The 12,506-nt window shown below is 45.0% G+C and overlaps 1 protein-coding gene and 1 long non-coding RNA gene across 5 annotated transcripts in view; one reads left to right on the forward strand and one right to left on the reverse strand.

Moving 5' to 3' along the window:
• Positions 1 to 12,506, forward strand: part of FAM234B (family with sequence similarity 234 member B) — a 21,368-nt gene continuing 8,862 nt past the window's right edge. For 2 of the 4 annotated variants that reach the window (XR_014934510.1, XM_085516066.1), the window contains exons 1-8: positions 1 to 50; positions 5,424 to 5,949; positions 6,735 to 6,833; positions 8,648 to 8,836; positions 10,222 to 10,352; positions 11,021 to 11,168; positions 11,541 to 11,682; positions 12,111 to 12,254. Coding sequence is in view for 2 of the 4 variants with exons in the window: in XM_085516066.1 (XP_085372192.1) it covers positions 5,940 to 5,949; positions 6,735 to 6,833; positions 8,648 to 8,836; positions 10,222 to 10,352; positions 11,021 to 11,168; positions 11,541 to 11,682; positions 12,111 to 12,254 (863 nt within the window). In the remaining 2 variants the exon portion in view is untranslated. The remainder of the gene's footprint in view (positions 51 to 5,423; positions 5,950 to 6,734; positions 6,834 to 8,647; positions 8,837 to 10,221; positions 10,353 to 11,020; positions 11,169 to 11,540; positions 11,683 to 12,110; positions 12,255 to 12,506) is intronic. The other 2 variants (XR_014934493.1, XM_015859894.3) reach the window with 1 other exon arrangement.
• On the reverse strand, positions 1,893 to 4,391 carry LOC146762381 (uncharacterized). Its single transcript, XR_014934554.1, has 2 exons — positions 3,360 to 4,391; positions 1,893 to 2,346 (listed from the first exon to the last, which is right to left on the reverse strand). It is a non-coding gene; the product is annotated as an uncharacterized LOC146762381 (long non-coding RNA).

Consider the following 12,506-nt stretch of genomic DNA (forward strand, 5'->3'; position numbering starts at 1 on the left):
ACTCCACTCCAGCATGGCTACGGTGCTGTCCCGGGCGCTGAAGCTGCCGGGTAAGGGGGTCTCGCTCTTGCGGTGGGGACGGAGCGCGGCACCGGGCCGCAATGGGTTCAGGAGGCCGCACCGCGACCGGGCCTGGCTCTGACGGCGTCGTGGTCTGTGGGGGTTGCCGTTGTCGGGCAGCGGGTGCGTTGCCATGAGGATGCGGCCGCGGGGACGTGGGGATGGGCAGCGCCTGCGGGGTCGGAGCCGTCGTGGGAAGCGGCGGAGTAGGGGTGGGTTGGAACAGGGCTGGACGTTATCGTTGTTTTTCACCCCAAAAAAGCGGTCTGGAACGTGGGTGTAAGTGTAATCATCTGGGTACGTGTTGAAAGGCCGCTTACCACGTCTTCATGGTTTCCAGCCAGAGATCTTAAGCAAGATGAAAGGCTATTCAACAATAAGGGACTGCTGTGTCGGGAACCAGATCTTTCCAAGATAAGGCAGCGAGCAGCAGTCCAACCATTCTTTTCAGCTGGGGGTATTAAAAGGCTCTGAAAAAAAACCAAAAACGTTGCGAAACCAGAACTTGAGTTTGCTGGTTGCCGTTGGATGGAGTGGCACAGGGCTGGGGACAGTGCCAGCGCACCTGGTGGCATTCAGATGGTGCCTCCTGAGCACGTCCTGCCTCTGGGACAGCCGGGGGATTGAGGCACTGCTCATCTCTAAGGATGTGGGGGTGTTACTGACAGCTGGCTGGATGTGAGCCAGCAGTGTGCTCAGGTGGCCAAGGCCATCAGCATTCTGGATTAGATAAGAAATAGTGCAGCCAGCAGGAGCAGGGAGCTGATCGTGAGGTCACACATCAAGTGCTGTGTTCAGTTCTGGGGCCCTCATTTCAAGAAAGACATGTGGCACTGGAATGTGTCCAGAATAGGGCAGCAGAGCTGAGAGGGGTCTGGAGCACAAGTCTGATGGGAAGCGGCTGAGGGAACTGGGATTGTTCAGTGTGGAGAAGAGAGGGCACAGGGGAGACCTCATCACTCTCTACACAATCTGAAAGGAGGTTTTAGTGAGGTGGGGCTCAGCCTCTTCTCCCAGGTAACAGCAATAGGACAAGAGGTGATGGCCTTAAGTTGCACCTGGGGAGGTTCAGTTTGGATACTAGGAACAAAATTTCTTCTCTGAAGGAATGGTGCTGCCCTGGCACAGCCCACAGAGGTGGTAGAACCACCGTTCCTGGAGTTGTTCAAGAACTGTGTGGATGTGGACGTAGCAGGCATGGTGGGGATGGGCTGATGGTTGATCTTGGTGATCTTGAGGGTATTTTTCAGCTTTAATGATTCTACACTTCCATGATCTCAATGAGAGGAAACTTCATTGTACACGAAGTTTCTGTAGGAAAATGCAAACAAGTGGATGTGTGTGTGTTGGTGTGTGAACACAGGGGAACCATAAGACAGCATCTCTCTTGAGATCTTCATGAGTAGCATTTGAGATGTACCATTTGATGCACTGATTTGAGAAAGGCTTTTATAAGTCTTTAGGTGAAATTGCTTGTATCATACCTTGTTTGCATGGTCAGCTCCTGAAAAACGCACCTTTCAACAGCAATGAGAAAGCAGAAAACCTGTTGCTATGGCTGGTGTTTTTTTGCTGCATCTCATTAAATTAATTACATCAATATGTGGCAACTTGTCTCCCCACGGACTTAGAGATACTTCTGCTGTACCCAGTGATGGGTGCCTGCCAACCACTGAAACACAGAAGAATAAACAGAAGCCTGGAGCAAGTACAAAGGAGTCTGGAATCAGTATGTCATCACTGGAATAATGCACTGAAATTGCACTTATGTAAAGTCCAAGGTTTGCTCTTTTCACTCCAAAGTGAGTACAAATAGATGCATTTCCTAAAAATCAGAAAGAAAGATGGCAATTTAATATCATTCAAGGCACTAGTAATGAATATTTCATGATAAGCAGGACTTGATTCCAAAACACTTCATCTCACAGGTGCCTCCTTTTCAAGTTGGAGCACAATTGATCTTTTCTTCTCTTGGAGATCCCAGTCAACTGCTGCAGGAGTCCCAAGAATTGCTGCTGCAAGAAGTACTATCCAGCAGACACACAGGGTGTTTTCAAAGTCAGTGCATTTTGGAGGTCTGCTTCCCTTGAAAGTTAACAATGGGGCATTCTCTCTCTCTTTGATCTTTGTAAATCTTCCTTTTTTGTTATTTTATTTCTTCTCAGGGATTGCTAAATAACCCAGGGTGTCAGGACTGGTAACTTATCCACAGACCACAAGCAGCAGTTCCTCTGATTGTTGGTAACCACAGGCCATTGACTAAGAACTTCTGTTTTGTCATTAGTGCTGTGGAAAAAGAGGAATAGAACAAGTTAGGTCGGGTCAGAAGAGAAGCTGTTTATTTGTGACAGCTGCAGAAGAAAACACAAAGCAGTAGGGAAACTCACCATTGATCTGAATGTTGTGTCAGTAGAGTGAAAGGTTTGCATGGCCTTAGAGACCTTATGCAAAAGGCAGATAACAGGATGTGAGTTATGTAAGTCTGTTACATGCTGGAGGCCACAGAATGGCCCAGGGTCTGTTTTCTTTAGCACAGGATCATGAAGGTTACGCAGTGATTGTTATTTCAGGAGATAGGTTGAGATTTCGATCAAAAGGACCGCTCAGTTCTTAGTATTTTAACTTTCACACTGGAGATCTGAAAACTGCATGGGAACAATGGATTTTCTGACAGCTGATCACTTAGCACAGAGGCAGCTTTAACTATCTTTTGTTGGGCAGACTGCCTTCCCACTTCCTGAGCATTGGACTTGACCACAAAGGAAAGAATTTGACTTCAGGGGCATTTATCAGTAAATCTTAATTCTCTGAATCGTCTGATGCTGTTGTTTTCACACAGCCTGAACTGTGTTCACGTCTCTCTATGTTTTAGGTCACAGCAATTGACCTAAAACTCAAGTGAAGAGTCACATTCCTTCTGCTCTCCCTCCAGCCAGGTGAATCATGTGTGACTCCCTATCTGCACCATAGATCAGCCACTGGGGGCTGAGTTGAGCGTGCCTATACCAGGTTTCCAGGTGTGTTTTTAGAGCACCTACAGATCATTTGGTAGGGTATTTTTTGGCAGTGGGAAGCAAGCATTTGAATCCTCTGAAGTTCGATATGCAATTGGCTTTTCCACAGGCTGGGTGAGTGCTCCAGGATCTGGTTTTAAGGGCAGTGTCTTCCCTTAAGATACTTCAAAAAAATCAGCTGGACTTTTTATGCCTTACCTTATTACGCCTTATGTGAGTACCAGTTAACCATTACTTGTGTCACAGCTGGTTTCTAGCCTCTAACAAATGGATTGGAATTCTTACCTGGTTCTTAGCCAAGATGTTCCTGCTACAGAACGTCAGTGGTGGTTGACATGATTGTTGACATACTCAGCATCTCAATTACAGTCAGCTCAAGGAGTGGGTAAGCCATAGTTTCAAGGTTCTTTCTGCTTCTTAGAGATCCAGATCAACACTTTACCAAATAAAGCTCATTTCAAAAGTCAATACTTCTAGTTGCCGTAGAGATGAACAGCAGATTTCAGTCTTCTGATTGTTTGGAATTAAAATAACAAAACAAATCATGATCTGTCTAAAGGGTATGCATGCTGTTTGTTTAATGTACTTGGAGCACACCTGTTTCCAAAACTGGGAGCAGTATGATTAATATCAGAACTGTCCACCTTTGATTTCTCAGGCCAGTTTTTAGAAGTACCATTTACTCTTGGGTCAGCAGCATTTATTTTTCATACCACTCTGGGCAGTCTTGAACTGTCACACCTTGGTCAGTAGTGAGACGCTGTGAATACTCTGCCACTGAGACCACTGTGGAATGTCTTGGTTTTGCTCAATTCCCTTTTAGCATTGTCTGGGAAATTTACACTGCTCTCTCACTGCAGTCTCTGAGCAGACAGCTGTATGCTTTTGAGGTCAGGCCCTGTGTCCCCTTATCTCCAGACTGAACAATCCCAGTTCTCTGTGCTCCAGATCCTCCACAGCTTTGTTGCCCTTCTCTGGACACATTCCAAGGCCTCCGTGTCTTTCTTGTAGTGAGTATCCTAAAATGAACACACTCCTCTAGGTATAGATTTGCTCCAAGTAAGACATGTTACCTAATACAGTAAGAATAACCAAGAGAGCCCTTTAATCTCTGTTCAGTAAAACTTTCCCAGCATCTTAGTATCTAAGAATGGCTACTGCTTGTGTATCTTTGCTACTTACTTATGCCTTGCATGTATAACTTCAAGCATCTTCAGACACAAGTTAGTTCCTCTCTCAGGTCAGCTTTTAGGCAAAGGGAAATGAGACAGATATCTGGGACAAAAAAAATCCCAGCTTGGAATAGGAGAGAGAGAAATAGACCGAAACCTTATAAACATCAGAGCAGTGGCCATGGCTCCATGCCCAGGCTGGTGGCTCGAGGCTGCTCCCTGAGACGTGCTCCTCCCCTCGTAGCTCAGGGCAGTGAGACTGCCTGATCTCTCCTACCCTGCAAACAGATGGCCCTGGCCTTATGCCATGATATAAGACCAGGCTGTGCACCAGCACTTGTCATGCTCCTTGTGGCTGGCTTGGGCTGGGGGGAGAATCATCTGTGTGTCACGCATCCATAGCACAGGGGTGGGAGCTGGGAAGACACCTAGAGCTAAGGTATGTTCTCATACCACCACCTGTATCAGACATCAGTGCTATGTTATCTCTCAGCAAGGCTGGGTGCATGCTGTCAGCTGTGTTGAATGGAATCAGAAACGGGGGGGGAGCACTGGTTTCTTATTGTAGGAGCTGGAGTGCTCCATCTTACAGTGCTGAACCATTCAGAGCAAGCTGCAAGAACATCCCTCATCCCTTTAGAAAACAGAATATATACTCATCCAGAAGAGTGAAATCGCTTACTTTGTCCTCATCAAGGAATTGATATCCATTGATAATTTGCCCAGTGCTCTGCTTCCATCCATCCTTCATTCCATCCTACACAAAGCAGGACAGCAAATACAGCACCCTAGGAAGCAGCAGTGCTGCTTGGTTCAGGCAGGAGGAGCAAGGGAAAAGTGGGTTTCAGAAGCCCCCCTTAAAGAACACAGCCTACAGGAGAAGAGAGGCTGTGTTGGGATTAGAGTTTGGCAAGTGTTAAAGGAGTTCAGCCTGAAGTCAGGGGAGTGCTGCACCTTAGGCACTCAAGAGAGCTAAGCATGACTTCTGTCAGTATGACTCAATACAAAGCAGAAAAATATACTTACTTACATATGTATAATAATAAAATAAACTGGACAGTATCTTTTCTCACAGCTGTCACTCGGAACTCTTGGCTCACTGCAGCCTTTTCTCCATTTAGGTCCTGAAAAAGCAAGGAGTAAAGGCTTTGTTGTCTCTCTCCATCTCTTTCCACAGGAAAGAAGAGCCCGGATCTTGGAGAGTATGATCCTCTCACTCAGGCCGATAGTGATGAAAGTGAAGATGACCTTGTACTCAACATACAGAAAAATGGGGGTGTCAAGAATGGAAAGAGCCCCCCCGAGGAGGTGCAGGATCCCGATTCCGACGTGGAGGTTGGGATGACGAAGCAGCACACGTCAGAATGTGCACCTGAGGGCTATCCTGCAGAGGCAGCTGGGAGCTTGGAGCAGAAGGCTGCTCCCTCCCTCATGCCATACCTACGCACAGCAGTCTTTTTGCTCACCGTGGTGATCTCAATGATTCTCGTGCTGGTGTGTGCGTTTCTAATTCCCTGTCCCCCTAGGGACTTGCATAACACCTGGAACCACAACCTAGGTCAGGGAGCAGGTGAGAAAGCCCCAGGAACAGCATCTGGCATGGGGGAGGTGGCAGCTCCCAGGCTGGGCATCGGCGGGAGAGACCTATCTGGGAGAGCCAGCTCAGAACAGAGACCCTTCCTCACCACTGCAGATGCTCCGAGGTAAAAGACAGGAGGCTCTGTCCTGCTCACTTTTCAAGCTGAGGCCTGTGAAATCTGACAGCAGTAGATCACAAAATCTTGTTTCTGTCAACACCAAAAAGCATTTTGATTCTTTTCCCATCCTGCCTTTTTGTCCACAAGGCGTGCTCTGTTTCAGATGGAGATGCCCACTTTAAAACACAATGCCTCCCTCTCTAGACCCTGAGTTTCACCAGCACCTCCACACTGAAGTGTGTGGGAGTTTGGGAAGAGAGGGATAGAGGTCTTTATGTCTCCTGACTGGCTCAACTAACCTCATTTCTGTTGTCTTGCCCTGCTTGAATCTGTAAATCAACATTTGGAATCTTTTGTCATCCTGTACAGGCCACTGGTAACATTTCTAAAGTATCTCCCATTCTGACCTCTGCAGTATTGTGAAATAATTTCTGCCAGGTCTAGATATGTCTCTCCCTCCTTGCTTTCTGCCCCAGCTTCCAAATCTAAGCCTTTCATAAGATACATGACTCCCACGTCACCTCAGAAAGTGAAGTGGGAAGCAGGCATCGTTTGGTTTTTTTTTTCCCTTTTAGCTCCTCTTTTTTTTTCCTTTCTTTCTCTGACCCGCATGCTACATTTCTGCTTTTACATGCAATAAAAGATCTAGCCATGATGGGAGCTGCCTGGCATTGATCATTCCTTAGCAGGTTCCATGAGTATTTTTGGTGCCAGCCTTCTGCTCCCAGTGCAGACAGCTGGCTGGGTGGCTGCTTTGTTAACAGCGTGGTGGTTCTCTGTGACTGTTGTAGGTGGTGTGTTATCCCCACTGGAGCTGTGTGATGTGAATGGTGATGGGCTCCCTGATATTCTCATCGTCTTCACAGCCCTGATGAATGCCAGTGTCATGGGTAAGTGCCTTCTGCTCTTTTTCCTGTCCTTGTCAATACAGACCTTTGGATATTCATACAGTGGTTGGGAAATGTTGCTGCCACTGCAAATCCTCTGTTTTGTTAGGGTTTATTCCCACTAAATTGGCTGCTGTTTTGTGTCTGTGCTTTATCATGCTGTTTATGCTTCAGTAATAGTTTGCAGTCACCTTTTTCCCCTTACCAGTCCCTGGGGTGAGTCTATCTCTCTGTCCTGTATTTGTCCATCTCTCTGTCCTTGATCTGCAAGCAGAGATAACGTGGTCAGAAAGCACTGCACTACAAACAGCAATCAGAAATAAGGTGGTGGTGTTGTTTTTTTCACTGTGCTACTTCTCAAAGCCCTTCACTAAAAGACTCAGTCACTCTACTTCTACTATTTAAAAGCAAGGAGGTAGAAGTCCTATAAAAAGAAAAATAGCAGAAAGAAAATTGTGCAAACTAAGTTTTATATGAAGTACACGAGAGAGAGACTGTTGTTGTGAAAGCTGTATTCAGTTTGTAGAGGTTGTCTTTATGTTCTGTGTTTTGCCATTGCACTGTACTTGTTTCTCTTTCATCACGGACATACGTGCAGTTTTTAGCATGCTCCAAATGGAACTAGCCATACCTAGCTGCATCCTGGGCTAATGCTGTGCTAGGAGACATAAAGCAGGCAGGAAAGCAGGTGTAAGCGTATCTCTGTCCTATACCTAGGTAGCTGGACATCAACCCTCCTCAAGCTTGTGCTCAAAGTCTTCATGCAGTGTCTGATAGAGATATTCTTCAAGTAGTTACCTGATAGACTAAGCTGTGACATTCTTAGCTGTATATCCAGCTTGTACACACTACAGCTGTGAGCTGCATTGAAGAATTAGGAGTTCTTGATCCCTGCCAACCATTCCCTTCCAATAAAAAGAATTTATGTTGAGACAACTCTTTAGCATAAGCCATGTGATTTTCAGTTTGACAAGTGATTAAGTTTGGTTTAGAGAGTAGGCTCAGTACCTCCATGTAATCAAGTCATGAAGAGTTTTGCCAGTAAAACAGGAGCCAACAGGAACTCTTGTTATCTTGAAATGTGTGGATGTTCATATCCTAAATTATGGTATGAAAGTTGGAGATTACAGTTTTATATAAGGGCAGGCTGAGCTAAAAGTTGAAATCAGAGCCAATAGTCTATTTAAAGAGCATGGGGCACCTTTTCTCACTATTATTTTGTGCTAACTGGTGAATTAGGAAAAGACCCTGAGTTACACCAATTTGTTGCATTCAGTCTATTTCTCACAACAATGACAAAAACTCATTTAAAACCACAACAGAGAAAGCTCTCAGTCACCTGCTGCTGCTCAGACAGCCCAGGCCTTCCACATGAGGCAGCAGCTGCCTTGGGAATTACCTAAAGCATCTCCTCAATAGTGTCCATTGGTCTGAGGAAGAGGGCATCAGAAAGATCAGCCTGGTTTAATAACAGAATGATTTGGCACAACTGAGCAGGTTGTCCCTGGAAGGAGCTTGGTTCTTCTGTGCCCACCTGACCACATTTCTTGCTGTTAGCTCATGTCCAGACACCAGCTTTGATTGTGCTGTTGGCTTATAGCCTAACTTATCTGAAAGTCACTGATAGATTCTGCTGGCAGAAAGACTTAAGTCATAGAGTGGGATTTGACCTTTGCTTTAACGCAGTGTGGATAGAGCTGGCTTGAGCCACTCAGCTCCAGGAGCTAGAACTGAAATTCAAGCACAAGGACCAAAGGCAGTGTGAACATAGCCTTTGATGGCAAAGGATTTTACTCTCTTCCTCCTGTCTCTTCCAGGTGTCTCTACACCCTCTGTGACGGTGGTGGCCCTTTCTGGTATGAATGGCAGCACCCTATGGTCCATCCAGCTTCCAGAAGAGACTCGGAGTGTGCAGTGCAAAGGGCTGTCACTGGGGTCACCAGCAGAGCCCATCTGCCTTGTGACAGGAACAGCTAAACTCCTCAGCCTTCTTAGTGCCTCCACAGGTAGAGTCAATTACTAACTGTGGCTGTTATTAGTGACACACAGGGAAGGGTCAACACTGACAATTTTCAAGTTATAAAAGAGAAAAGAGCATTCAAACCTTTGATGCACTCTGGCAGTATCTCCACCCTACCACTTCAGAACTGTTCAAAATGTTTATCTTGTCTTATAACATCTCCATGGCACAAAGAATATACAAGATCTGTCTTCATCAACGTGTAGCTGTTAGTACAGCTCTGCACCTAACTAATGGCGCTGAAAAGCTGAACACCAGACTCAGAGAAGTTATGTAAAGAGGTATGCTACAGCTAGATAAAGTTTCCAAAGAAACTAGGCCCATACAGGAATTGAGTAGATATGAATGAATGCTGCATTTTTAATCACTTGGTCACATGCACCTTTATTCTTTGGTATCTGTTTGTTCTGCCACATTTATTTACTAGCAGAAGTATTCGTAGATTTCTATGGGAGAATGTTTTTGGAATTAGAACACAGAATGGAGAAATACAGGAAACTTTGTGTTTAAGTCACAGATCCAGTCAGTGAGCAGCAGAACATTCTTTCCAAATGTTTTTAGAGATAGATCATATGCACAGCCCTGTGTTTGCATTGTCATGACCATAGGCAGTAGTAGCGTTAATAATGTGCGTGAATGTTTATAGGTTTGGCCTTTGATTTCCTTTGTCATGTAGGAATAAAGTCTGTCCTACACAGCAGTATCAGCAGCAAAGTAATTTTAAACTGATAGAAAAAGGAGAAGCACTGACAAAAGAATTATGGAGAAGTAAAAGCATTACATTTCATTTCTGTTTTTTTTTTTTTTTTGAGTATTTATCAGCTGACCTGCAAAACAGGTTTTACTGAGTTTCCAGCTGGGACCATGCTGGACTGCTGAACAGTTTGACATCACGTCTGCTAACATGCTTTCACCCCGAGGTGGAGTGAGTGTTTTATACTGGAGTGGCTATTTGCTGCTGGGAATTTAATGGAGACACAGATTTGCACTTTGAATATCAGAACTGCCCATCTGTTCTCTTTCCTGGCATCCATCTACAGTCTGTATTGCTAGCTGTGGAAAGCAATTCATATTTAGGTTCTCCTTCCAAGAGTGAACTTCAAATATGCCCTGCTATTTCAGGAAGATTTTGGGGCAAAAGTCTGTTTAGAGAGATACAGGGAAAGAAGCACAGCAGAACAAAGACACAGCTTAAAGCCAGTCTGAAGAAATGTGCTTCACTTCCCGGTGTTTCTTGACCCTGTGTTTGTCTTTTGTTTTCTCAGAGAATAAGGAAAACAAGCTCTTTTTTTCCTTCAAGAAGGTTTTGTCGAACTGTCTGGGAATGCCCACTGGTTCCCCAAGATCTCTTTCATCCTGTTCTTTCCACAGGCAAGACCATCTGGACACTGAACTCCATTCACCTTTCAGATGGGATCTTGGCTGCACCTGCTGCAACTCTTCCAGATGTAGATGGAGATGGGATTAGGGATATTGTTGTTCTGGCCCTCAAAGAAACACAGGTACAGCATGTCTGTGCTCAAGATTAGAAAGGACCTTGACTATCTAGAGGAAAATTGAGGACCTCAGTGTAGAAAGGTTATAACAAGAGATACAAGAACCCCTAATGTTTGTTCTCTTAGATCTGCTTGAAAAGCACCTTCTTTCTTTCAGTGGGTCAGAACAGTGAGATCAAGCAATAATAGCACTACCTGCATTTCTTATCAGCTGGGAATGAACAAAAGGGTTATTATTTAGCCCTGGCTGAGACTTAAGAATTGTTTCCACTCAGCGAATGCTTGATTTGAAGTGACTGTCTAACAGCCATATAGAAAACCATGTTGAGATAGATCACTGGAGAAAAGAGCACTCCGTTCACCTTAGGTGGTAAATAGTTGTGTGATCAAGTGCAGATTTCCTCAATGCTCATCCATCCCCATAATTCTAGCATTACTATTCTTAGAGGAGTTCAGTTTTTTCAAGTCCCTTCCGTCTTTGATGCTTTTGCAGACAAGAGAAAAACATGAATGTAAGAATCCCAGGAAGCCAAGCTGAGCAGAGAGACCACTAGCTAGACCTTGCTGTGGGGAGAAAGAGCAACAGAGCTTCTTGCTGTGGGTACCAGGCAAGATTCTGAGAGCACAAATATGTGAAAGCACTGCCAGAAATTTCTACATCTCTGTCTTTGCAGCCTGATGTGTTTTTCGTCTTGGTGTCAGGAAAGACTGGGGCTGCTTTGGGCGGGCCTGTGAAGTACAACGTCATTGGAGAAGGGAAAGTAATTGGCCCTCAAGTCCATATCACCAGCCGGGGAGCCATCTACATCCTGTTTGGTTTTGGTAAGATGCACTTTGACTCTCAAGTACTTCACCTTACCGAAAAAGAACATTATTTTTACATTATTTTTCCCTAAATTGGCTTAGAGTATTCCTGGGATGTCTCTACTATGCCTTGTACTGTGAAATCTGGGAGCAGAGGGCATGTGAAGAAGTCTTACTGCTATGCAGTGGAAGAGTATCAATGTCTGCTAGCCTGGAGTACCTTTAAGCTTCCCAAAGCCACCTCTGCCAGTGGTGCATCATTCCAAGGAAGATATAACTCTGGGCTTTCCTTTGCACTCTGCCATAACTGCAGAAGTCCAAAGGACCCTCTGTGTTATTATGAAATTAACCTTTGCAGGCAGGACTGTTCATCTTTACTCTTTTTGGCAGGTAATGTTCAAGCCGTTGCCCTGAGGGATATCTTTACCCAAGCCAGAAACCGGGACAGCTTTCCTATGATGCTGCATCAGGAGGAGCCTGAGTGGGAAAAGCGCAGATCTGTAAATTTGTCAGAGCTTATTGACATTTACAGGTAGGAGGCAAACTTATAATCTTGCTTCTGCTGGAAGCAGAAGGGAAGATGTGTACCTTCTTGCACTCCTAGATACAGTTCTGTCCTTTCCACTCCTGGTTGTTAACAATACTATGGAGTACTGTACTCAGTACTGCCAAACTGTGGTCAGGGTCAGTCCTGATAGGAATAAAAGAAGGGAACAAATGTGAAATCTTACAGCCCATGCTTTTTATAGTAACTCAGGATGTTCAGAAGAACATAGATCTGAACTTAGCCCACTTAACTAAGAAACAACAATGTGAAATTAACCTCAGTCACTGAGGAAAAGATGAAACTCTCCAAGAATAGTTCAGATCTTAGGTAAGTTGTTGGGTGGACAGGCAGGTAATGCTGAGGTGCTTAAATACAAGCCTAGGAATCTCCTCTCTGCTTTCCATTTGTCCCAGTGGTGGTGTTGACTTCCTGCAGACGATAAAGGCACCTGACACAAACTGCAGCAACCTGCTCATCACCACCAAAGAGGGCTTAATCCTACTGCAGGGACAGGACCTGGAGCCCCGCTGGACCTTGGAAATTCAGAACATCAGCAGGTTAGCTACTGGGAACATTTTTCTTTCTTTTTTGTTTCTATACTGTTTCCTACTTTTCATCTTTAAGTGAATGTGCTCCTTAAAAAGCAATCAAGAATAACTCTCCAAGTCTGCAAGGAAATCTAAGAAACAGAGGAATATATGGATACAGTGATGCACAAACTAGGAGGTCAAATGGAGCGGAAAGCAAAAGGCTCAAAACATTTAGAGCTGTGTGTGGGTGATGACAAATCATAGAGTCATGGAATTGTT

The sequence above is a fragment of the Coturnix japonica genome, chromosome 1 (assembly GCF_054131305.1).
Source record: "Coturnix japonica strain WE chromosome 1, WE-NBRP24, whole genome shotgun sequence".
NCBI classification, from domain to species: Eukaryota; Metazoa; Chordata; class Aves; order Galliformes; family Phasianidae; genus Coturnix; species Coturnix japonica.